Genomic DNA, 27,219 nt, shown 5'->3' with positions numbered 1-27,219 from the left:
TAGATTGGATGATTGGGTGGTTAGATGGGATGGATGATTGGATGGTTAGACTATTTCTTGCAACAACTACACATGCTTTTAAGACCCATTAAATAGAAACTTATTGTTTATACATTCTTTTTGCAAACTTTTTATTCCTAACTATGAAAATATGTGTATTTACATAGTTAGGAATTCTACTGTTTTCCCCATGTTTTCCCACATTTCTGGTTATCAGCGATATTATCGGCAATATCAATATTGTTTTCGTATCCCCGGCCAGTGAAACTTGTAACAATACCGATACTTTGAACACTGCTCGTGCCCAAACCTGACCTAAGCCTATCCTACAAAAACCCATAACCCCATATCCTAACCCCACTCCCCATCCCCAAAAACTAATCACAAGCGCAGATCCGATCTGCTGCCTCAAAGATTTTCACTCCCGTCTTTACATATTCATGTTCTTGCCTCAAACAACCTGTTCTTCTGCATTGGTAGCTTCACACCTTTTCTTGACAAACTTGCTCATAAAGAATAATATACACAGCCAATAGTAAATAAAGGCGAAGGCAACTTGGATGAACAACCATCTAAGATGAATCCAATTACATTAAATGCATGTTTGTATTGGAGGAATCCTTGACGTGGCATTGGAAATCCCAATAATATGCAATGATTATTGCCAAGGCACTATGCAAACATGTATTCCATTTTTAGCAATCATGTTTGGATAGCAGGTGGAAATCTCGTATTCCTTTTACAATAGTCACCTCGTATCTTGTGCTTGAGAATCCTAACTATGGGAAAGGCAAATGATTGCTTGGCGGAGTCCGTCATTTTCTTTCTGTCCAAAAATAACACAAAAGGTCATGTCAATGGAAAACATTTACCATTTCCCTTGATTTCCATGGTTTTCCTCATATCCAAACCTGCCCCGAGGTAAATAACCATCTTTGATGCTAATAACATAACTTTCTATCAAAATTTTCAAGTGCAAAGACAATTTTATGAGGATATGGAGCAGAAATTTGAGTCACATACAAAATTTCACAGTGCCATTTATATACACAGTAACAGCCCCACACATTATTCTTTGATAGAACAAACGATGATTAGGGGCTACCTGGTCCTTGAAGGGAAAGAGAATCTGGCATAAAATAATATCTGGCAATGGCCATCAATACAGCCACCTCAGCCATTTCGGTTGTCTTTAAGCAGGATAATATCATCAGGGAAAAATACATTGCTGCAAGCTAAATAAAGATCAGATAAATGTTATGACATGGCTGTAATCATTACCACTTGTCAGCCATTATTATATATCAGAGTAGATTTTCCCCAAATGCAACAAACAGCCCCTTAATATCTGTGAGAACGAGACACAATCAAAATTACAAAAATATAAATAAAAAATGGGGGTGAGACTTCAAAAGTCAAATAGAGTAAATAACTGCCTATAAAGATATCAAATATCACAAGAACATAATAATTACATCGCTTAACAATCACATTAACAAAGTTCAATTCAAGCATCTGAAGTATCAAGCTGCTCTTGCAAAGAACAAAAGAGACCTTCCGATATTAATAATCAAACAACTGAACTGATACATCATTGCCCAATAAGGAGCCACTAAAGAAAAAAAGAGAAATTCATATCTGAGGAGCTAAGAGAAACACACCATCGTGCGTGAATGAAGCTGATACCACTGGCGCTTTTGATTCACTAAGACCTCTGGATTGAAAGCCAACCTCACACTCGGTTCCTTAGTACTGGGCACCCAGTTCCAAGCCTTCTGCATCTGATGCATCCAGCACTGAAAGCTATTACTGCGCCGATGCCCCTGCCCTTGCCCTGTCGATGAAACATTCGAAGGCCTTGGCAAAGCTCTTGGGCCCACTCCACTAGCCGTTCCAACAGACTCCTCTGAAGCCTGTTGTGAAACTGAAGTAGAATGCAAAGACGCCGCATCATCATTTGTCTCTGCTTCTTTCATCGTCCCTGATGTCATTCACATCATTTCCCAGCGCTCGACATACTATCGCATCTCCAGAGCATATTGCGAATGCAAAAACCGAATTCCTTCAAAACAGAACAATGTCTTTATGATAACAACAAATGCATCTCAATTACGAGGTCGGAGGATACAATGTCTTTAATCACACATCGTATCATAATCTTTGTAATAACCAGGTCATGCCGCTATCCCGAATTCCAAATCAAAACCGCAAAAGATCATCCAAATTTAAAAGAACGTCTCTCCGAAATGCAGCAGGGCAAAACCAATGGCCTCATTGTAGAATAATTTCCATGAAGCCGGAGGAGAATTACAAAACGAAACGAGATACGCAACGAGTCACCCAATCCTTCTAATGAACACAACCAAACAATATCAAAACCCTAATTTCCTTTCCATATTCCAGAGAATTCGCAGCAAAGATATAAAAGTGGGGGAAAAGAAAGGAGAAATCGGGAAAAAAAAAAATGAAAAAAGGAAACAATCATTTGGAAGGTGAGGATAGTAATTTTATTGGATTGAGATTTCGATGAATTGCATTTGCAAATGGAAGAGAATCGCTCGTGAAATACCTCTGGAAAAGGGTTCCTTTTTTATCGTTTCTCCTTTAAAGGAATATTCATGGTGTTTGGAGCAATGACAGCGATTTTAGGAGGAGATTAAAAAGGAGGGGGGCAAAAATAACCAGATACGAGGGCAATCTGGGAAGAGCGGTCACGTGGGGGGGGGGGTCTCTCTCGTATCACAGTATCGCAATAGAGATGGGTTTTCCAGCAGCGATTCATGATCTGAACGGTTCATGTTCCGAATTCTATGCTAACGGACCCTTCTACGGAATCTTTGTTGAAGAGATGATTGTGCATGGAGATGGATATGGAACATTCAAAAGTAGTTTTTAATTGCTCTGAAGATTCAAAAAGATGGCCCCAGGATGGTAGTAATAAGAATATGAACGGTTGAGATCATATCTAAGAAGCCATCCGTGGCACCGAATGCCATCAGATCCCCCCGCCCTTTACAAGCGCTGCTTGTTACATGGAAGACATCCCTTTTTTTTTCCTAGAAACGAACTTCGGTACTCTGGCAGAGTGTTATGGATGATACACTCACTACAGAAATTAGTTAAAAATATTATACAAGTGAGTCCAGTTAAAATGTCAAAGTTATGGGTCCCAGTGATACGCTTCGTGAACCAAAACCTACAATTATTTTATTATAAGACTATCGAATTTGTGGACATCATTGGACGGTTAAGATGAAAGTATCCTATCGTCAATTTTTAATCACGGAAGGGAATTGTTCAATCAATCCGGTTTTGGGACTGTCATTTAGAGACTCTGAGACCCACAACCTTGTTTTTAATTTTATGCTCAAGTGCAGCACGCATTCAATTTCTGAGTTCCTGTGTAGCAAGCTTCATACTCTGCCAGAGTAGCGAATAACTCCGGTCGTTGTTCTCGTTATGAAAGTGATGCAACGTTGTCTGAGAATTTCCCGGCACAAAGATTTCTTACCCTCCAACGTGTCGCTTCTGTACAACATCCAAGCGGCGCGACCGCATAATAAAGACCAAAAGGTGGTGAATCCCAATTGGTCCATTACTTGTTAGGTCTAAAAGCATTGGAAAGCCGATGGTCTGACTCAATGTGTGCATGGCCCACCTTATGAATGGATTATTGAAATTTCCGCTCCAGGATCCATGGTAGGGATCACATGTTTCAGATGTTACAGGTAGGTGGCACATCAAGGCAAACTGATATCGGCAGAGCTGCATATGAACTGAGTTAGCTCGGTTAACTCGCTCAATTCAACATGGTTTGAACTTGAGTTCGAGGTAAGTTCGAGCGTGTCTAAACTTGAGTTAACTTGGATTGAACTTCAACTTAAATTGAACTCATATTAAACAAGTTTGGTAATTCAATTATTTTGATATTGATGTTGCTCACCAAGTGTTTGATGAAATGACTTAACAAGATATTGTTTTAAGTGCATTAATTCTTCGCAGGATTAGTTGTTGGTGAGAAAGGTATGGATATAAAATAAATCACTTAAACAAATAAAAAAAAAACATCATATGACAAAACTACTGATGTATTTTAATTCTGATGGTGCCTACTGTTTGTTTGATAAAATAATTGTAAATTATTGCTACTATTACGCATACAGTGATAAATTAAAGGTATACTCCATATATTTGAGAAAATGTCGCACGGCCTGAATTCTTCTCAAAATGGCTTGAGTTGTTGACCGAAGTAAGCTGAGCTAGTCAGCCAAGCTAAAAAATTGAGCTGATCCAAGTTCAAAATGGTCTCAACTAGTGGCTGGGCCAAGTAGAGTGTGTCATGCTCCACTTGCTCAACAGCGGTACCTAAAAGTTCTCATATAAAAAATAAATATTTTTGATAGAAAAAATGCGTACTTGTCTCACAACGGTACATAAGTACATCCCATGAGGAATAATACGATGCATGGCATATGTTACGAGAAGATCCAAGTCCCTTTAATTCCGAGGAGCATCATTGCCTTAATCCAATCAAATACACAAGAGTTAATCTAGAAAGTTTGGCCCATATTTCGGTAATCCAGCCCATTGGTATGTTACGTCCCACCGTGGATGGACCATTCCTCAAGAATCTCATTGTATGTTATGGGCTGAATATTGACGGTCGAAAAGAGAAACAAACTACATCTGAAAAAAGTCCTAATTGCTGGAATCGCCCGGCCAATCTGGAAGATTTTGTGGGAATTATCCATCGAATAGCAGACAAATTGTACGGTACAGTGGGTCCCACTTGTCAGAACCGAAAACCCGTGTAGACCGCGCAATGATGCGGTTCCTATGATCCGTCACTGTTATTTACAAAAAGGAGTTTTGGAATATGCTGGCAGAGAACGACAGTAACACGCATGCAGTCAGCCAGTGCACACATGGTATTCAAATAACTAAATCCAAACCGTTCAAATAGTTTGACGCAGTGTATAGTTAGCATAGAGAGACAAGATTCATTGTGTCATTCGGACTTAGACCTATGTACATTTATTCATCAAATTAAGACCGTTGAATGTTTTGGTTTAGCCATCCATCAGGTGTCCAACGATCCATATTTAGTGTGATATTTTTATGATTCATCCATGGTTCTTTGGACGGCTTAATTTGATGTAAACATATGCCATGTAGAAGTTTTGTATGCGTGTGTTATTGTACGGACCATCACTCGTTTGGCCAGAATATAACAGTGGAATCTGAATGTTGCATGTGAGTTATTCCATTGGGAAACCCATGCTTCAAAACTAAACTATTATGTACAGACTATTTGCAACGAAAATACCTTTGCATTCAGGGTGGCACCATGATATTTACGGTCCGACCGGGGATCTCTATCTTGTCCACGGTGACACCGTGGATATGGCACCGTCCAGGCGTCCACTACCAGAAAGAGGGTTAAAGGCCGTAGCTGAAGAGATATAGCTACGGATTATAACCGTAGCTACTACGCAGCGTAGCCATCCATTCTCTAGATTTGTAACCATTACCTCTACACTACGGATTTAATTCGTAGTCATTTCTTTTGTAGTAAAAAGTACATACAACTACAAATAGTTGAGGAAGCCTAACGAGAACTTGAACGAGCTTAACATGAAATTGAACAAGCCTAAAATAAAATTGAACGATCTTCGAATGAAATTGGACGTGCCTGACATGAAATTGAATACAATGAGCCTCAAGGGAAATTGAGCGAGGCTAATATGAAATTGAACGATCCTCAAAGGAAATTGAGCAGGGTTAACATGAAATTGAACGATCCTAAAAGGAAATTAGGCGAAGCTAATATTTTTTTCAATAAGCCTCAAAGTAAATTGAGCTAGGCAAACGTGAAATTCAATGAGCCTCGAAAGAAATTGAGCGAGGCAAACATAAAATTGAGCGAGGCAGTGATGTTTACATGCCATCCATATCGTTCATAACGTCATTCCTACCGAGATGAATTGAAAACACAAATATTAGCCTGATTTAAAACATCTATGGCCCTGCAAATATTTCAACTGTGGATGTTCAATCATCACTTTTTTGACATACTTGAGTATTGGATCCGACTCATTTTTGGCATCATACTCTAAGATGAGCTCACAAAACGGATGGTTAGAGTGGATTTCTCACAAACATCATGGTGGGCCCTACCTAGGTTTACAAGCACAGGAATTTCCTGCGCAATGCTTTTGCAAAAAATCGGCATCCACATACAACACCCAAGTTACATGGGTCCCACAAATTCATCCGAGGTGGTAATTTGTGAATGCCGCACTCACCCAAGACGGTGTGGCCCTTGCTATGGAGCCCACCTTAATATATCTATTTTCTATCTACCAAATTTATCCATTTTTCCATATCATTTTAAGTTATTATCCAAAAAATAATGCAGATTCAATTATACAATGGAGTACGCCGTAGGAAAAAATGGTGATTGAATGTAAATGAATGACAGAAGTTTTGAACCAACCTCATTTTTGTTGTTTTTCCTTTCATTCGTGCTTACATAACCTTGTTAATAGATTAGATGACAAATAAACACTACAGGAATACTAAGGTGCACTCTAAGAATATTTTTAATTGTAGACCATTCAATCACCACTGTTTCATATAGTATGGTCTACTAAATTACTGGATCTGCTTTATTTTTGGGATAATGTACTAAAATAATCTTTTTTTAAAAAAAGGAATAGATAGGGTGGATATAGGATACCTACACGTAGGTGAGTCCCACGGTAAGGGCTAGAGTTGTACACAAGCAGAGTTAGCTTGGTAACTTGCTCGACTCGGCTCAAAAAAGCTCGACTCGACTTGGATCGAAACTCTATTCGAACCGAGTCGAGCCATTTTTTAGGAGCTCGGAACATTTCAAGTCGAGTTCGAATTGGACCTAGCTCAACTCGGTATTGAGCTCAACTCGACTTGACTCGGCTAAGACTCGACTCGGATTAAGTTTTAAGTGAATATATAAGGGTTAAAAAAAAAAAAAAAAAAACTCTCATTCACCCGACGCTACTCATTTCGCCCAACCCAGCAATCCCAACCCATTTCTCCCTCCCTTTCGCCCAAATCGCTTGACCCTAATCCATGTCTCCCTCCCTTTTGTCTAAATCGGCCGTTTGTTCGCCCAATACTCTCGTCGTTCTCCACTGCCCGGCGAAATTCTTTTTTCCAGCGTCTGTCCAGATGATCTTCTCTCCCAAAGTGAGTTCTCTCCTCTACTCTCTCCATTTTTTCCAGCGAGTAGCATCCATCTAAGTAACGGAACATATCCGAACTCGACTTAAAAACTCAACTCAAACTAGACCGAGTTGCTGGCTGAACTGAGCAAGAGCTGTTGTTCCAACTTCAAAAGCCAAGCCAAGCCAAGCGCGAGCTGATACTCAAGCTGTCCGACTCGAGCACGAGCTAGGTAAAGCTCAGCTCAGGCTCGTGTACACCTACTAAGGGCCGTGCCCTCTTGGAAGAGACCGGGCTCTCACCTAATCCGCTCCCAATGCCTCTGTATACCGGTTTTTCGACCGTTTATAAGATGTTCACTAGCCGTTTATAAGACATGCGCCACGTGGAATCTGTCAACCATCACATTCAATACTTTCGCATTCAGCTCAGAAAGGAGTCGTCACTCTCGTAACTTAAGAGCAACCACATGGACTCATCCATGTGCATATGTCACACAAGCACCTAAATCCAAACCATCAAAATAGTGAAAACCACTGTGGATTGGAAAATTTCAAATTCAGACCGATCATAACATCGATGCCTCTGATCAATGGACATTTTCTTACTGAATTCCGAGTTAACTATGGGTTTTAGATGTCCATCGATCAGACAGTTAAACAATCATTTCAGTATATATTCAGCGGACGCGAATTTCCTGCGAAAGCCTTTCGCAGGAAGTTCCTGCGCAAGATTCTGTGTGGGGCCCACTACGATGTTTGTGAGAAAGCCACTCCATTCATCCGTTTTTCGAGTTCATTTCAGGATATGCGACCAAAAATGAGGATGATTAAAAAATCACGTGAGCCACACAAGAGGAAATAGTGGGGATTTAGTGACCACCGTTGAAACATTTAAATGGCTACAAAAGTTTTGTATTGATTTAATTTCTTTGCTTTTTCACTTCATCTCAGTGAAAATGACCTTATAAACGGTTTGGATGGAATATAAACATCAAGGTGGATCCTGGGAAGGTTTCAATGGTAGGAATTCCTTTCCCCACTGTTTCACCTGGTATGGTCCACTTGAGTTTTGGATCCTAATAATTTTCGGTCTCAAGTCCTAAAATGAGTTCAAAAAACGGATGGACGGGTTGGATTTCTAACAGACATCACAATGGGCCCCATCCAGAATCCTTGTGCAGGAACTTCATGCGAAAGGCTTTCGCACGAAATTCGCATCCTCATATTCGGCCACCACGCAAACGTGGGCGGAAGCGGATTGGCTGGTTGGTACGTGTTGTGCGAAGACGAGCACGGACGCTCCTCGAGCTCCGAGTTGTAGGAACGGTTCAAAGGAGGTCAAATGTACATGGCCCCACAGTGATGTATTTATCATATCTACACCGTTCATTTATTTTTAGAGATCATTTTAAAGCATTGTCCAAAAAATGAATCATATCCAAAGATCATCTGGACCACACAATAAATAGCAGAAGAGAATAATTTTCACCGTTAAACAATTCGTAGGGCTGACCATAACGTTTATTTTCCATCCCATCTGTTCATGAGGTCACAGTCACAAAGACCTGAATGAAGATGAAAAACAAATTGCATATTGATCCAAAGCTTCTGTTACCCCAAAAAGGGTTTCAGTGGTAGATGTTCAATGCCCCACTGCTATTTTCTGTGTGGTCCACTTGATAGCTAGATCTGTCTTATTTTTAGTATATAGCCTTAAGACGAGCTCACCAAATTAATTGACGGTTTGGATATAATACATATATAATGATGGGACCCAAAGAACTTGCTGACGTCAATACAGCAGCTATACAGCTGATGTGAGGTACACCAGGCAATCCGCTTCCAACGTGAGCCCACTACTTGGACGGTTTAGTTGGAGGTACGTAGGCCACGCGCTGGCGGCGTGCATGCGGACAGCATCATCCCATTCCACCATAGTATTCGTAAGAGCGGTCCTAGCTCCTTCAGTCCTGACTGACACGCATGATTATGTACGTTTTCTGCCACGTTGCATAATCCAAACCATTGATATTATGAGATGCACAGTTTACGGCCTGATTCAAAATAAGATAGTTTAGTGTCCACAGTGTTTAAACGATCCACTGGAGAGTTTTTAGGGCCACCTCCATCCACAATGAGACCCATCACATGAATGGCTGGGATCTTTAAAAGATGTCCCACATGTACGGTTCTTGCGCATCAGCTAAACAATGCTTTTGCTGATGAGCATACCTTATAGTTCCTCTTTGTCAGACTGGGATTTCGACACGTGCCGTGTTTACGTATTCACAAGCGCTCAGACGCCCCCATCTTCAAGCGCGTGATAGAAACGCTGCGCTTGTTAAAACGGCGCATGCGTGCAGCATCTAGAATATTCGTGGGAGACACAATGAGCATCCCTAAGCCCCAAAAATTCAAGCCCACTAATTAATCTGGCGGTCCACGTGTAAGAAGGAATAGATGGTTTAAAATCCATTTGATTTTATATTAGTACGCAAGTGATGATCAGATGAACTAGTCAGCGGACCTAAATCTCTGTGGGTCTCACAACAATGATGTATTTGTTTTATATACACCGTTCATTCATTTTACCTACTCATTTCAAGGCATTATTTTATTTTTATTTTTTAAATGCAAATTGAATCTCTAGTGACACCAGAAGAAATACTTGTGATTCAGCCTTATTATTTTCCCTAAGAGGGCAACAAAAGTTTTAAATCATGCTGATATTTGTGTTTTCTCTTCATCGAGTTCTGGTAACTTAATCAATAGGTTTGATGGCAGATAAAAAGTATGTTGAGCCAGGCCTATTTTAAATTCTAGGATGAATGACAATTAAAAATTAAAGTGTGCAGTGTGAACTGAAGCCAGAGGTTTAAGTGCTCATTTAGTGCTTGTGAGTATGTGTGAAAGACAAAATATTTAAGTGGGCTATAGAAAGTTTTTAACGGTGGACATTCCATTACCACTGTTTTCTATAGTGTGGTCCATTTGAGACTTAGATCTAACTCTTTTTTTTTAATTTTTTTTTCTCATGGCAACCAACTACAGGCTTCTTGAGGGCGTGATATGCAGTAGAGAAGAGATGCCAAGTTGGCACATGCGGGGCGATTGCGTTTGGAGCCTGAAGATTGCACGACTAGATCAGCAGTCAGTAGTGATTGTCAGTGACCTGCAGAATTTTTGTATTATAGCCTATGAACGGTCGAGACGCATCTTATGACACCCACAAAAGACCAGCATAATTTCAGATCATGTTGGATTATGCTTGCATTTAACCGGCCCTGGTGGGCTCAGATAATGTCACGATGTCGCATATGGACACGTCAGGTGGTCCCACGACGAGTATGAGATGGATTAGTGAGAAATGGATAATAGAGGCGTGTCAGTTCAAGATGGGATTAGATGATCCTCAGCCGAGAATATGTATACTATACATGTGGTTTGGTATACTTGTAGAGGTAGGGGAAGGACCATGACCCAGTGATCCAGGCCATTGGTCTGTTGGGCTCACCTGAGATGGACCATTCTGCAGAAATCATCAAGGCAAAGACCACCCCAGCTTTTTTAATTGGTTGCCTGTAAACAGACGATCATGAAGAGAAATGCCACAAACATCCACGTTGATCAGAAGAAGTTCGAGATCTGTGGATGGGATAATTCAAGGAGCTTGTCTGATGGAATGGATCAGCTAAATGTGGGCCTCACCTGAACGAAACGAAAACCTGAGCACGCTGCGTAAAAATGGCTCGAAGATCATACAATCTATCCAGAGAAAAGGATAGAAGAGTCCATTCAGAGATGTCGAAGCTGCTGCCCCATCAGCGTGGAACGGGACGGTTTTTCGTCAGCCTTCTTTTATCCTCGTCTAATAATATAAAGCCAGCAACGATTGTATACCGCAGTTATTCAGCGCATAAATACAGACCGTGGCCCACCAACAAATCAGATTTATTAGACCATCCTAACCGTAGGAATGTGCTGTCGATGGGCAGCTAGTCCCGCAATAGTTTCCCACGAATAACGGTCCTTTGGTCGGAAGGTAGTGAGGCCCACCAGATTAATGGTTCGGATTATGAACAGATCGCAACGAGTCTCATCTTATTTTCACGGGCCTATCCTCCAACTCGTTGGGTTGTTCGGCTAGCTGGCACCTATCATGTGGCCGTACCTGGCACGTATGCGGGACATCAAGTTGTACATAAGTGGGCCTACCATGTTGATGACCTGATCTGGAAATTTCTGGAGAGATTTTCAATATTTGAGCTTTTTCTGAGGATATTAACAGAAAAAATCTCGGTGAGAATTTATTTAAAAATATTTATTGTAAAATAATAAATAAATTTAAAACTTAAATAAATCTTTATATAACAAGATTTTAATCTTTTCTCAATTTTTTTTTATTAATATTGTGATTTTATTGCCATATTTTAAAATCAGCCCAGCCGCGATAATTTCGTTTAGTGTATTTTTTTTGCGATATTATCTAAAGATTTTCAAAATATCAGCGATATTTGTGACACTTTAAATGGCCCACGACGCATGTTTTGTATACCATTGCCGACTGTCCTGTCAACCATCCATTATTTTGGTGCAAGAGTGGCCCACTTGATGAATTGACCAGTCAGTAAATGGCGTGTCTCTGGATGGGCTCATACATGTCCTATTCCTATACTAGCCCCATAAGCCAAAAACGTGAGTCCATGCAGACCAGGTGCGAACCGGCCCCACAAACGAGGGGCCTGCTCGTTGGACATATACATCGATGCCCTTGTCGAGCCATTTAATCATCGGCCTGATACTCTTCCCCAGGTCCAAAGCACAGGCCTCAAGGTTCAGCTCAAACCTGGCTCAAAGAGAGCCTGACTTGGGTTGGGGGAAGCCATCCAGCCCAAAGAACACCCTTTGGTCTGGCCACGGCTCCGTGATTCAGACCATTGGATCTGTTGGGACTCGTCATGGACGTGAGATACATAACTAGTATTCAGTATAACCTTAATTTTGGTGGGCCCCATACCCTTCACCCAAGATTCACTTCATCAAAGAGGCACTTTCCTCCATATAATGTTGCATTTATTTCAAAAAAAATGAAGAACAGAGAGTTGCTAATTTTGTACATGTGGAGGAAGGACACTGAATAGTGACTCGCTATTGGACGGTGCTTTGTGAGCCCCGCCATGATGTATGCATTTTACCAATGCCATTCGTTAATATTTTTCAGCTCATTGAGACGGATCGAATTCTCAAGTGCAAACACCGCATGAAACACTAGGTGATTAAACGCTCACCATTAAAAGCCTCTTGGGGTCACAAAAGTTTTGAATCAAGCTGATATTTGTGTTGTCCCATCATCTAAGGCCTTTGTGACCTAACCAGCAGGTTGGATGGCAAATAAACATTACAGTAGGCTCTTGGAAGTTTTCAATGGTGGACATTCAATCACCAGTGTTTTCTGTGGTGTGGTCCACCTGAGATTTGGATTTGCCTCATTTTTTAGTCCAAGTTGTAAAATTATGATTTAAAATGAATGGACGGCGTGGATAAAACGCATACATCATCACGAGGCCCACAGAATGCCATCTAAGTAGCAAGGTGGCTACTCGCAGTGTAGCATGCGATCGTGTCTGCGGAGGAAGGCCCGCTTCGGTGAGGTGAATCCTACACGGAGGGCATGTGGACCTGCTAAAATTAATATTATACTTAATCCAAAATGTGGGATCCCTTACCCTAATAAACCTCAAGTCATTCAACGAGTTGTTTAACAGATAGGCCCACCATGTATGGGTTTGATCAAAAATTAGGGTGATAGACGTTTACCATCCTTGCATGAAAAAGGAATGCTAATAGTATTTTTCAATGTTAGATAAAGGCAATGACTTCTCCCTCATTAGAGTGAATTATAACTGAACCCTACTTGCAAGATTTTTGACTGAAAATCAAGCAAGCCCTCTTCCTAATAGTTGACAATCTTATCTGCGTTTTGTATGTATTAGATTTTGTGTAGTCCATCGGATCATTACAAGGATGCACATATTTATTTGTTGAATTATATTGAGATACTTTGATGTTTGAATTCATATGTATCGATGTGGTTGTGTGTGTGTATCTATATATATATATATATATATATAGGGAAAAGGTATTATGCGTTGGACCTCACAAGACCGTCCCATGAGGTCGAGTTGTGTGGGCCCCACTGTGATGTGTTTCGAAAATCTACCCCATCAGTCAGATGCACCATTCCATCGTGGTTTAGGTCTCAAAAATCAAGTCAATCCGTGACTTGTGTGGGCCACACCATATAGAGAAGTGAGAAGGGGCAGTGCACCATTAAAACATTCATAATCATTTTTTGGGCCCACCGAGATGTGGTTTTCAAATCCAGCCCATCCATTATGTGTGTTCCACTTGGATGAGGTTCAGACTAAGTTTCAATAGCATTCAAAACTCAAGTGGGCCCCACCAAGTGCTTTTATATGTTTTTGGCATGTCTTCACATGATTTTAGATGATATGGCCCACCTAAGTTCCGTATACGGCTGATTTTTGGGATATCTCATAATTTAGAAGAGACCCATCAAATGTACGGTGTTGATGGTCGACACGCATCACGGTGGGGCCCACACAGCTCAACCTCACAGGAGCTTATAGTGAGGTCGAGCGCATAGTACCTTTTCCTATATAAATATATATATATATATATATATATATATATATATATATATATATATATATATATATATATATATATATATATATTCTATTGTGAGAGAATATAACTCTTTTAGTCAGACACTCCTCATTATGATGGTTTATGCATATGTCACAAAACAACCACATCCATGCATATGAATTCAAACATCAAAGTATCTCAATATAATTCAACAAGTAAATATGTGCATGCCTTGTAATGATCCGATGGACTACACAAAATCTAATACATAAAATACGCAAATATGAATGTCAACTATTAGGCGAGAGGGCTTGCTTGATTTTCAGTCAAAAATCTTACAAGTAGGGTTCAGTTATAATTTACTCTAATGAGTGAGTAGTCATTGCCTTTAGAGCTTATAAACATGTTGGATGGCTGTGTAGTTGGTCAATCTGGTGGCCCTACATACGGATGGCCCTTGGTAGAGAACCAACCCTGAATGATAGTGGATCTGCACATAAACAACAAAAATAGAAACATCATGAATGGTCCTCAAAGGGCAAATTTCGTCTGATGGAAGCCTAAGATCATTCACCTGGTGTGGATTTTGTGGCATGGGCCAGCCAAGTATGGCCCACTAAATGGACAGTCCAAATCCATTGTCACTGCAACCATGTGTAGCATGACAAGTGACAAGAACCGAGAGAAGTTCATCGAGACTAGTTTGAGCAGATTAAAAAAGAAGTGATATGACTGATCATAGCAGAACAGGAGATCAAGTCACTTGATTTAAAGTGCTTATATATATAACCCTAAATGAGCTAGAGGTTACTTAAAAATGTCACATGAAATTATGAAATTATCATTTGAATTAGGGCAATGCCCCCAACCCCAAGCAAGAGGGTGCTGCTCCCTACGACTCCAGTGAGCTTAGCATGAAACTCAAATCCATACAAATACTGGCCAAATGAGCAGTACACATTTAATTATCAAGCTTCATAAATTTTGTCTTCTTTTTTTCTTTTTCATTTTTAATAAACCCAGTGTTAAGCCATTGTGTAGATATTCACAACATAAATTATGCATGTAGGATGAAATTTCACAAAGATTAACATGATTGGCTTCATATCAATTAAAATCATGTAAGCCTATGATACCCTTTTTACCGAAAAGTATCAATTTGCACAAACATCTCTTTTATGAATTAAAAAAGATGAAGTAATGATAAAAGTTGAAAGAGAAAAGGAAAGGACTCCTGGCAAATCCTGCCAAAAAAGTCCCTAGCTTTCATATATTAAAAGTCACGGAAGAATTTTCACATGACACTTAAACTTTTGGGAAACATCAAAGCCGGGCCCATCTTTGTCACATCAGTCGTAAGCAAATTCCACACGCAAGGCTTTCATTCACGGATACTATACTCAAATCCCATCACCAGTAAAGAGAAATTGTATTAACACAGGTCGTGTATCTTTCAACGGTATACCTGGGTTTTAGATTCTAACAAGTGCTCGCATATCATGGTAATCCAAACCATTGGTGTGTCTACCATTGATCCATGGATCCCAACCCAATTCCATATCACCTAATCCAGCAATATGTTGGCTCTGGTGGGCCACACCCACCACCGAAACTTCTTGGAACCAGATTTCTAGAATAGGCTGATATTTCGTTTCTTCTGCTAGGATTCAGTTGATGCATAGGTTAGGTGGCATATAAAAATCAAGGTGACCCTAAGAAGGTTTGAATGGTTGGTGTCCACGTTCCCATCGTTTCCTCTGCTGGAGCTTATTTGAGTTTTGGGTGATATATGATCGGGTTGACGTGCTCACATAAGCCAACGCAACTGATGGATAGATTATTTATTTATTTATTTATTTATTTATTTTGGATAGATTGGATGTTACACATACATCACGCTCTGTTTGATTAGACTCAACCAATTAAAATTCTGGTTGCTGCGTCCAATTCAAGAAGAACTAACTCTCAGGTCTAGGTAAAAGACCTTTGCTAGAAAACTATTACCATGCAATCATGACCAAGAGAAATGGACATGGACGTTAATTTAATAAATTTAAAAAAAAAAAAAAAACCAATCAGCCATCCATGCCTTCCATCAAGTGGTTCCACCTAAAGTTGCAAAAGATTGGATATCATCTTCATGGGGGTTGATCCTAACCACCGATCAATGGCCAGCAAGCTTGGTCCATGGGCTGAGATTGGGCCTGGCATGGGATGTATGGGCCTATCAATTTTCAGGCTTGGCTTGGGCTCAACTCATTCTAGCCAGGCTTAGCGCCGTCTTGTGTTTTAACCTAAAGCTATCAGGCTTGAAATTAAAGCCCAGTTATAGCCCATGGGCTTCAAGGCCTAGTCCAGATTCATTCTACAATTGGGTGAGAACTCCTTATTTCCCACGTGTCACCCCATGGTTACCATCTGAGCTTATGGTGGGGCCCGCCATATTGGGGAATGACCTAAGCGTGATCAGCCAATCAACAAGCCCAAAAACTAGTGGTGGTTACTGTCCACATCAAAGAGGGCGCACAATGTGGGCGCGGATTGGATACTGACAAGGTCATGAGCCAAATCACTATTCGCTACTGAAGTGACGTCGCCAAAATCTATGGACCCCACCATGATGCGTATGTTGTATCCATACCGTCCAACCATTTTTAGAGATCGTTTTACGGCATTATAGAGAGAATGAGATAGATCTAAAGTTCAAGTGGATCCCACCATAGAAAATAGTGGGGACAATGACATCCACCGTTCAAAACTTCTCAGGGTAGTTTCCAATGAAGCTGATTTTTTTTTTTCACTTAATCTATCTCTATGTTAACTTATGAATAGGATAAATCTTAAAAATACATCACTGTGGGCCCTATAAATGTTTCGATAGTGGGTGTGATGGCTCCCACGGTTTTCTATGGTGGGTCCACTTGAAATTTAAATCTATCTTAGTATCTTTGTAATGCCGTAAAACGATTTCTACGGATGGTTCGACAATAGGGATACAACACATGCATCATGGTGGGGTCCACAGAGCTAGGTGACGTCACTTCAGTAGAGATTCGGCTATTGAGCATGTAAGTATCCAATCCGCGCCCGCACAATGTCTTCGCAAGATGGGGCCTGCGTACTGTCTTAATAACTAATTATCTGCCATGTATCCCGGAGGGAGTACTTGTACAGGTAGTACTGACTCTACGATACGAACGCGGGAAGGAGAGAAGCCCCACCTTTTATCCAGTGGTTTTTATAAAGCAATACAAACTTAACATACACACTTAGACCTCCTTGTACGGAAACCGAATTTGAGGTCGAAAATACCCCTGGCTTCCTCTGGCTGGCCTGCAGAGACGAGCGCTGACGGACGGTCCTGCGATGGGAACTCAGGTGGGGCCCACTGTGATGTTTGTGAGAAATCCTCCCCATCTAAGTTCATTCATAGGGTCACAAAGACCCGGATGAATAGGAAAAATAAATTTCATAATGATCCAAAACTTCTGTAACCCCTAAAAGGGTTTCAATGGTAGACGTTCAATTCCCCACTGCATTTTACAATGTGGTCCACTTGATAGTTAGATCTGTCTTATTTTTCGTCTCAAGCCTTAATATGAGCTCGCCAAATAGATGGCCGGTTTGGATATAACACAGACCTCATGATGGGACCCACAAAAGTAACACGGTAAAAAAATAAATTTACAGAGGGCCATGGTAGTACTGCCGGTACGGTGGCAGTGCCATGGCAGTTTGACAGTTTTTTTTTATTTTTTTACAAGGAAAACTTTTTCCCCCTTACATTTTTCTCTAACACATAATTGTGTAAATATGTATATATAAATATATATAAATATTTTTCTATCTTTTAATTCATTTCTTTATCTATTTATTTAACAAGCATATCTCCTAAACTAGAATGATTTACTTAACATGCCACATATGATTTTGGAATAGGAGAAGCTAATGTAGTCAACCAACTTAGTTATTTTCCAAGATTCCATCGGGTCGATGGTTGAAAATCCATTTCATTCACTTCGCAGTCAATTTCTATCACTTCGCGGTCAAATTGGAAATTTAGTGGGGCAAACATGAAATTGAGCTGGGCAAACATTAAATTGAGCAGGGCAAACTAGAAATTGAGTGGGGCAAACATGAAATTGAGCGGGGCAAACATGAAATTGAGCGGGGCAAATTAAAATTTGAGCCGGGCAAACTAAACTAAAAATTGAGCGGGGCAAATTAAAATTTGAGCCGGGCAAACTAGAAATTGAGCGGGGCAAACTAAACTAAAAATTGAGCGGGGCAAACTAGAAATTGAGCGGGGCAAACTAAAAATTCAGCGAGGCATACATGAAATTCAGTGGGACAAACATGAAATTGAGCGGGGCAAACTAGAAATTGAGCGGGGCAAACATGAATTTCAGTGGGGCAAACATGAAATTGAGCAGGGCAAACTAGAAACTAAGTAGGGCAAACATGAAATTAAGCGGGGCAAACTAGAAATTTAGCGAGGCAAACATGAGGTCTATGTTAGAGACCGAATGTATTTTATATAGGGGAGTAGCTATGGGAGAGAGTTCACCCATTGTAGAAACTCTTTCACTTACCTACGTCTTCTCAATCTCTCACGTACAAGGAAAGAAGTTATTCTTCAATACAATTGTATCTTGAGTTATCTATAATACTTCATGTCTATAAAGCCGTATATATCCAATCTGATTAATTTAAACCAATCATTACATTACCAGATGAAAACATGCCATACATGGCCAATGATTCCAACATTCTCTAACTTGGGATAATCATGATATTCTTCAATATGCAATGTATTATATGGTAATTCATTAACGATCGAGATTCTAGTAGATATTTTAATGGATCTTATAACGGTGATGTTTGTTTGTTATCAAACCTTTTCATACGATCATACAGACATGGATTAATAGACAACACAATTATAAACTTGATCTAAAGCTTCTGTGGCTCCTAAGAAATGATCAACAGTAGAAGTTCAATTCAAAATTATCATGTGGTGTTATCCATTTAAACATTGGATATGTTTAAATTATCATGTGGTGTTGTCCATCATGAAATTATCTGTTAAGTTTGCCCCGCTCAATTTCATGTTTACCCCGCTGATTCTGTTTTACCCCGCTCAATTTCACGTTTGCTCGACTAAAATTCACGTTTCCCCTGCTCAATTTCATGTTTCCCCCGCTCAATTTCCAGTTTGCCTCGCTCAATTTCATGTTAGACCCACTTAATTTCTAGTTTGTCCCGCTTAATTTCATGTTTGCCCCGCTGATTTTCTAGTTTGCAACGCTCAATTTCATATTTATCTCGCTGATTTTCTACTTTGTCCCGCTCAATTTCACATTTGCCCCGCTGAAATTCAAGCTTCCCCTGTGGAATTTCATGTTTACCCCGCTCAAATTTCAGTTTGCCCCACTCATTTTCTAGTTGTAAAGGTAATAGTGTATAATAAATATGAAGTGATATGCATTCCTCTGGCCTTTGGTTTTAAAGCTTGGTGTTCAATCGAAAACCTGCATTTGTTTGTCAAATTATGGATATTGTGTTCATTACTGTTCGTAGAGTGACAAACATACTGGATTTAATATTATATCCCGTTTTTATGTTTACCGGTTTGCTGGACATGTAATTAGATGAAACTTTCTTAGTGACTTTAATAGTGTTTTTCCCATGCAGTCCCATATCCGAGTACTTGAATCCACTCCAGAGAACAGATATGCACTTCTAATGGGTCTTGAATATCTAATTGGCATTTCTTATATTGATGACACTGAAGTTTTTAAGGTAGTCATGTTAACTGCATGTCTTCTTTTCTTTGTAATTGAGTTTGCATAGAGTCTTACCTTGTCTGCGTCAAATGCATGGATAGGTATGCTTAGATTACTGGAACTCTTTAGTCCTTAAGTTGTTTGAGGCACATCATAACCTTGACAACCGTGGTGCTGCTGCTACAAGCTTGATGGGGCTTCAGGTACTTTAGATATGATGCTTCTTACTGCTATTGTGCCTAGAGTTTTATAGTTTCAATACATGGCATGGGTTATTATTAGTGTGATTTCAATCCATGTTTCTTACTACTATTGTGCCTAGAGTTTGGATACCACCATATGAGCTAATCAGCCAAGGACTGAAATTCAATTATCATTTCAATCCTTCCAGATTGTAAATGTGATTATAACTCTCTACTTCCATGCTTTTAAGAAGAGAGTTCCATGTTGGTAGATTGAAGAGCACGAGGATCCTGCCTTAAGTTCCAACCATCTGTGTTGAAGATTTGGACTATCTAGTTGTCCGGACTGGATATCTGGGCCATATCAGGGATGTAGATTGATTTGAGGAAAGGTCGGGATCTTCTCAATGCCTAGATCAAAGGTTGGGACCTCTATAGGATTGCTATATCCTAGGATAGGTTCACCGAGTCTGTTTGGCATGCCCATCATATTCCGGGATTTTACCTTCCAATCCATCCTACCAGTAAAATAAAGGCATAAAAATTACTAGCAATCATGTATGTAGACTAATAATCAATCATGGATGAGTTGAAATTGATGGGGGTGTGGTTTGGGTCAGTGCACGTATGTAGACTAATAATCAATCATGTTACATCTCTTCCTTCATCAAGAATTACTAGCAAACATGGAATTTTACTGCTGCAGTTTATTAGGTACTTAAAGAAGATGAGGAAAGTCGATGATGATTTTTTGAGAACTCTGAAAAAGAGGGAATGGATGAAGAGCTCTAAAGGGTATGCAACCCCATTTGGGTCGGTTTTCCTTCCATCCATTACAGGAGCTCTTTTACAAATAACAAACCTTCCTGTCATCGATGAAACATTCTACGGAAACAAGTTTGGCTGCTATACCGTTGAGTTCAATTTGTTGGGAGTTGTGATGGATATGGAAGAGGTGTACAAATTGACTGCAAATAATTTCACATTTCCTAAAGCTCTATCTACTATAAGTAGAGAAAGTGTTCTGTTAAATGTGGGGTTGATTTAAGATCAATTATAAGTAACTTTTTTACTTAAAGTTATTTAATCACTTCAGTTTGAGAAGTAGGAACCACGATAAGCTACTTAACGCATAGGTAGCTTATATCAAGTTACTTACAATCCAAACTCTCCGTATCGACACTATTTTATCCATTGCATCAGGTCTACGAGGTATTTTATATACACACCAGCTATCTTGATCCATTGCATTCAAACTAAATGTAAGCATCTTTTCCCCTACTCAATTTCTAGTTTGCCCCGCTCAATTTCCAGTTTGCCCCGCTTAATTTTATGTTTGCCCTACTCAATTTTCAGTTTGCCTCGCTGATTTTCTAGTTTCTCCCGCTCAATTTTCAGTTTACCCCCCTCAATTTCATGTTTGCCATGCTCAATTTCATGTTTGCTCAACTGAATTTCTAGTTTGCCCCGCTCAATTTCTAGTTTGCCCCGCTGAATATCATGTTTGCCCCGCTCAATATCCAGTTTGCCCTGCTCAATTTTTAGTTTGCCCCGCTCAAATTATGGTTTGCCTCGCTCAATTTTCGATATTTCCTCGCTCAATTTCTATATCGATTTCATATGAAGCTTGTTCAAATTCATGAAATGCTACATTGTTTTCAATTATTTCTGATTTTGTACATTATGATTATCTTGTGAATTTTATGTTTGATATGTTTTTTAATTTATCTTTGCAGGTGACGAATATTTTGTTGTAATCTCAAACCCAAGCTCTAGGTATACACTGAAATGGTGGTTTGAAAATGTGACAAATATTCTATTGTAATCCCAAACCCAAGCTCAATTTATACGTCGCCTCGTACAAGTTCTAAGTTGCCTCGTTGAATTTCAAGGTTCCCTCACTCAATTCCTAGGTTCCCTCGCTGAATTACTAAGAAGGTTTTGATAATAAAATAAATGAAGAAGCTCTAGTGCTAAAGTAGATCACGCCACATGGTGGGGCTTGTACACAACTCGCCAAAACCCTCTTTTAGGGGCTCAAGGAGTTTTGGATCAAGCTGATATTTTTATATTTTCCTTTTAACTAGGTTTACATTATTTTATGAATAGGTTTAATGACAAATATATATATCACGATGGCCTCTAAGAAGGTTTCAACAGCAATATCATCATTATTACTGATTCTTGTGACGTGGGTGTGATTTACTTGTGTTTTTTATCTGGTTTCTTTTTAAGCTTGTGTTCTAAAATAATTTTCAAAATGAATGAACAACTTAAATAAAACACACATATTATAGTGGACTTTATAAAAGCCCCTAATAGGACTGTTCGACTCTAAGTTACTCAAATAGGGAGTTTTGAAACTCAATTGAGTCATATGTAAACTAAATTGTCTAAAAGTTATGCAAGTTGCCTGTAACCTAGGGTTATATGAATTCCCTATAATCCAAAAGGATGTAGACTGCCAACAACAACTTAGGGTAGGAACTCTTTACTATTGAAAGCTATGTCGGTCTCACGTCAATTCATGTGGTGGGGTCCATTTGAATATTGGATACGTTTAGATTTTTGGACTCAAGCCATGAAATTATCTGTTAAGTTTGCCCCGCTGATTTTCTAGTTTGTCCCGCTCAATTTTATGTTTACCCCGTTGATTGTCTAGTTTGCCCCGCTCAATTTCATATTTGCCCTGCTGAAATTCAAGTTTGTCCCGCTCAATTTCAAGTTTGCCCCGCTAAATTTCATGTTTACCCCGCTGAATTTCATGTTTACCCCGCTAAATTTCAAGTTTGCCCCGCTCAATTTCATGTTTGCCTCGCTGATTTTCATGTTTGCCCCACTCAATTTCATGTTTGCCCCGCTCAATTTCTAGTTTGCCTCGCTCAATTTCATGTTTGCCTCGCTCAATTTTCATGCTTCCCTTACTCCATTTCTAGTTTGCCTCGTTTAATTTCTAGCGGGTCGATAGTCGAAAATTCATTTCATTCTCTTGTTTGCCCTGCTCAATTTCTATTTTGCCTTGCTCAATTTCTAGTTTGCCCTGCTCAAATTTCGATTTTGTCCCGCTCAATTTCTAATTTGCCTCGCTCAATTTTCGATTTACCCTGCTCAATTTCTAGTTTGCCCCGCTCAAATTTCGATTTTGTCCCGCTCAATTTCTAATTTGCCTCGCTCAATTTTCGATTTACCCTGCTTAATTTCTAGTTTGCCCCGCTCAATTTCCAATTTGACCACGAAGTGAATGAAATGAATTTTTAACCATCGACCCAATCGAATCTTGAAAAATAACTAGGTTGGTTGGCTAAATTAGCTTCTCCTATCCCAAAATCATACGTGGTACATTAAGTACATTCTAGTTTAGGAGATATGCTTGTTAAATAAATAGACAAAGAAATGAATTAAAAGATAGAAAAATATTTTTATATACTTATATATACATATTTACATAATTATGTATTAGAGAAAAATGTAAAGGGTAAAAAGTTCTCCCTATAAAAAAATAAATAAAAAATAATAATCTGTCGAACTGCCTGCAGTCTATAATTTTATTTTATTTTTTTTACTGTGTTACTTTTTTGGGTCCCATCATGAGGTCTATGTTATATCCAAACCGTCTATCTATTTGGCGAGCTCATATTAAGGCTTGAGACGAAAAATAAGATAGATCTAACTATCAAGTGGAGCACACTATAAAATGCAGTGGGGAATTGAACGTCTACCATTGAAACCCTTTTAGGGGTTACAGAAGTTTTGCATCATTATGAAATTTATTTTTCCTCTTCATCCAGGTCTTTGTGACCCTATGAATGATCTTAGATGGGAAGGATTTCTCACAAACATCACAGTGGGCTCCACCTGAGTTTCTCATGGTTGACACTCGTTCAACACTGTTTCCTGTAATGTGGTACACTTGAGATTTGGATATACCTCATTTTTGGTTTCATACCATGAAATGATCTGGAACAATATATGGACGGCATGGATGAAAAGAATACATCATGGTTGGGCCCACAGACCACCAATGATCCGCCATTGGCGGGTGGCGGGGAGTAGCCAATCTGTTTCCGTGCAAAGGAGGGGTATTTTCGTCCTGGAATTTGTCGTCCGTACAATGAGGTCTAAGTTCGGAAGTTAAGTTTGTATTGCTTTAAGAATATCCAATGGCTAAAAGGTGGGGGCCACAGCCGTTAATTTCTCGAACGACACCTTAGACCCAGGAACGGATTAGGTGCGGCCCCGATCTCATCCAACACAGTGCGGCCTGACCATGGGCTCACCTTCATGTATGTATTATATATAAACGCCGTCCATTCGTTTTGCAGATCATTTTAGGTGTAAATCGAAAAAATAAAGCTTATCAAAATATCAGGTGGACCACACCACAGGAAACAGTGGTGAATGACAATTTAAATTAAATTTGGGCCACACAAGTTTTGGATGAAGCTGATATTTGTTTTTTCCCTTCATCCAGGCCTTTTTTACCTTATCAAGAGGTTGGACGGAAGACAAAAGGTACGGTGGGGCACAGGAATTTTTTAATGATGGGAATTCAATCACCACTGTTTCCTATGGTGCGGTCCACCTGAGATTGGATATACTTAACTTTTAAGATCAATGTATAGAATAAGATGGTAAAACGGATGTACGGCGTGGATATACATACATGCGTCAAGGTGGACCTCTTGGTGAGTGCCGCACGGTCCCCTAAAAAACGTGTAGTACAGGTAAACTGAAGTACACACGAGAAAAGAAAAAAAAAGCAGTACATGCGGTAGTACAGCGAGTGAGTAGTACATGGAAGGAAGAATCTAGTGTATATATATGGCCATTCAATCCATTGCATTTATCTATCACAATGGCAAGAAGATAGGAGGTGGAGATGGGAGTTCCAACCGGAGCGACCTGAGATCACACGATCACTGTCCATTTCTCTAATCCTGTAGCTGAGATTCAATGGTGTTCGTGTGTTCTCAGGTCGCCCCTGCTGGGCCTTCCTCTCACACGGACACATCTCACCGCTTTATTCGGAACCATTCCCGTAAAAGGTAAAATCGCGGTACACGTGCCATGTAAGTGAGATCTCGAAACTCGTGAAATGCCCTGGTGTATTTTTTAACCGTCCATTTTTCTCGTACATGCGGGGTCCACCCATGAGTGGACCATCCTCAAGTTTTTACATCAATGTTTATTTATTTGTAGATGTACCACCTTATGAACTGCTCATTTCCCTCGCATGGGGCTGGAGATAGGGCTGTCAACGGGCCAGGCCCGGTAGATCTCGGCTCAGATTTTGAACTGTTTAGGCTGGGCCTTTGGGCCAGCATTATTTAAAATTCTAATTTTTTAGGCCCAAGCCCTTTCCGAATCACTTTAAAATTCGGGGCTGGGTAGATCTCAGCCTGGATTTTGAACTATTTCGGGCCGTCCGAGACCTACTCCAGGCCCTGTCCATTGACAGCCTGGAGAACCTTAATATGGTGAGCCATCTCGCTTGGGCCTAGCCTTCACGGGCTGGGCTTAACCTGGAGTAAGCTTGAGGTCTGGACAACAGCCCATAAAATGGGCCGGCCAAATAGGCTTTGCAATGGCAATTTTGTAATATACGATGTAAAATTTCTCATTTACTCGTGCTGCTGCTCCAACTCACGAGTCACGCCCCTGTATCTTTCTCTCTCTACCGGACGCTCAGGCTCGGGCTTGGGATGGGATCTGACTGGACTCTTTTGGCTGGTACGGGCCCGGGCCGGGCTCAGGCCTTTGCGTCAAAAAAGGTAATAAAAATAAAAAGACGACGGGGTCATACATAACGAGGCCACACGAAATGGGCCGTCCGATTTGACACGTCATCTTTCCACGCGTGCTCCAGAGAGGTGGCTCTAGCATGCTCGAGTTTTCCCCGCTCAGCGGTATCACCTCTCAAAAAAGGAACGGGCCTTAGCCATCCCATTAAGTTTACTTATTGTTCTTTCCCGTGGTCGCAATTACTTATGAGAGCCCATCGGAGTAAGTTACGTGTGATCTATATGAATATGCGTAGTGTTTTTAAGATCTATGGAGATGTACAGAGAGTATTTCTTGATAATACAGCAGGAGTCCACCGAGCAAGGACACGTCATTGTTTAAATGGTCAATAGAAGTGTGATCGTAAAGAAGCAATTACAAGATGGATGGCAAAAGAAGAAATAGAAGAAAGTAAGTAGTGTTGAATGGTTATGGCAACCATCAGGACATAGGAAAGATCCAGATGACATGATTATGAATATTAAATAGCAAATATGTCCTTGCCTCAATGGTAGACTTTAACGAGTTTCAACATGAGGTCTTGAGTTCGATACCATAGGTGGTGAAATCCCACCATGACGTGTCTGGATATGGGTGTTGGGTGCGTGTGTAAAAAAAAAGGAGGGGGATTCAACAGAAAGATTTCATCTCATACTAATCCAATTAAAACCAAACTTTATTGTAATTATTTACTTTTAGCTTGCTATTTATATTCGGTAGTATAATTTGTAGCAAGAATTCAGTAGCTGATAATCTTAACTGTAATTTAAATCTATGCTCATGCGTTGGATTCAATTATAAATTATAAAAAAGGGTTTTGCAGCTGTTCTTAAAAATCTTTTTCTCATTTCTCTTTTGTTGTACTGGAAATTCTTTTCATATTAAACGCAAAAGTGTAACCTATCCTAATCCTATTTAGGCATTAAGCGATTGCTGACTGATCTCATCAAATATCAGTCATACATTACGGGTCTCTGGCTTTGTTCGGTTTGAATTGAGCGCAAATTAAATTCTAGCATGCACGCATTCCAACCACCAAAAACCAAGCAGCAAACACTTACAAAAGTAACGGTTGGATCGGCTGTTCACACTAAATTATTAAAACTGACAACAACTAGATGTCGGGCTTGTTCAATCAACGCAACTTTTGCCTATAGCCCATCCACAGGATAGCCCACCAGATCAACGGCCCTGACCACTGAATTTTTGGCATGTAGCTCATCTATGCTGTCCATCTGTTTTTTTACCTTCATCCAGGCCTGAGTGACCTTATCAATAGGTTGGATGTCAAACAAACATTACGGTGGACCCTAGGAATTTTTTAATGGTGGGAGTTTAATCACCCCTGTTTCTTGTAGCGTGATCCACCTGAGATATGTATCTGCTTCATTTTTAGGCTCATGCCATACAATGATATTATAAAACAGATGGACGGCATCGATATACTACACATGCATCAAGGTAGGCCCCATGGGACCACACCTTATTCGCTGGCCTGCAATGGGTGAAGCCTGGACTTCATTGGTGGGTTGGACTTCGACTTCGAAACTAATGCCCATGGCAGGCTTGGACATTTACAAAATGTAGATG

The 27,219-nt window shown here is 40.0% G+C and overlaps 1 protein-coding gene across 3 annotated transcripts in view; it reads right to left on the bottom strand.

Annotated features, from left to right (window-relative positions):
- LOC131240674 (uncharacterized) overlaps positions 1 to 2,783 on the bottom strand; it is a 63,125-nt gene extending 60,342 nt beyond the window's left edge. The window contains exons 1-2 of one of the 3 annotated variants that reach the window (XM_058239061.1): positions 2,570 to 2,779; positions 1,662 to 2,349 (exon numbers count right to left, since the gene is read on the bottom strand). In XM_058239061.1, coding sequence (XP_058095044.1) covers positions 1,662 to 1,991 — 330 coding nt within the window. In that variant the 5' untranslated portion in view covers positions 1,992 to 2,349; positions 2,570 to 2,779. Of the gene's footprint in view, positions 1 to 1,661 lie in introns of all 3 variants that reach the window. The other 2 variants (XM_058239062.1, XM_058239060.1) reach the window with 2 other exon arrangements.
- Positions 2,784 to 27,219: the final 24,436 nt, after the last annotated feature.

Source organism: Magnolia sinica, chromosome 3 (genome assembly GCF_029962835.1).
Source record: "Magnolia sinica isolate HGM2019 chromosome 3, MsV1, whole genome shotgun sequence".
NCBI classification, from domain to species: domain Eukaryota; kingdom Viridiplantae; phylum Streptophyta; class Magnoliopsida; order Magnoliales; family Magnoliaceae; genus Magnolia; species Magnolia sinica.
The sequence above is the reverse complement of the archived record's forward strand: the minus strand, read 5'-3'. Positions and strand labels throughout refer to the sequence as shown.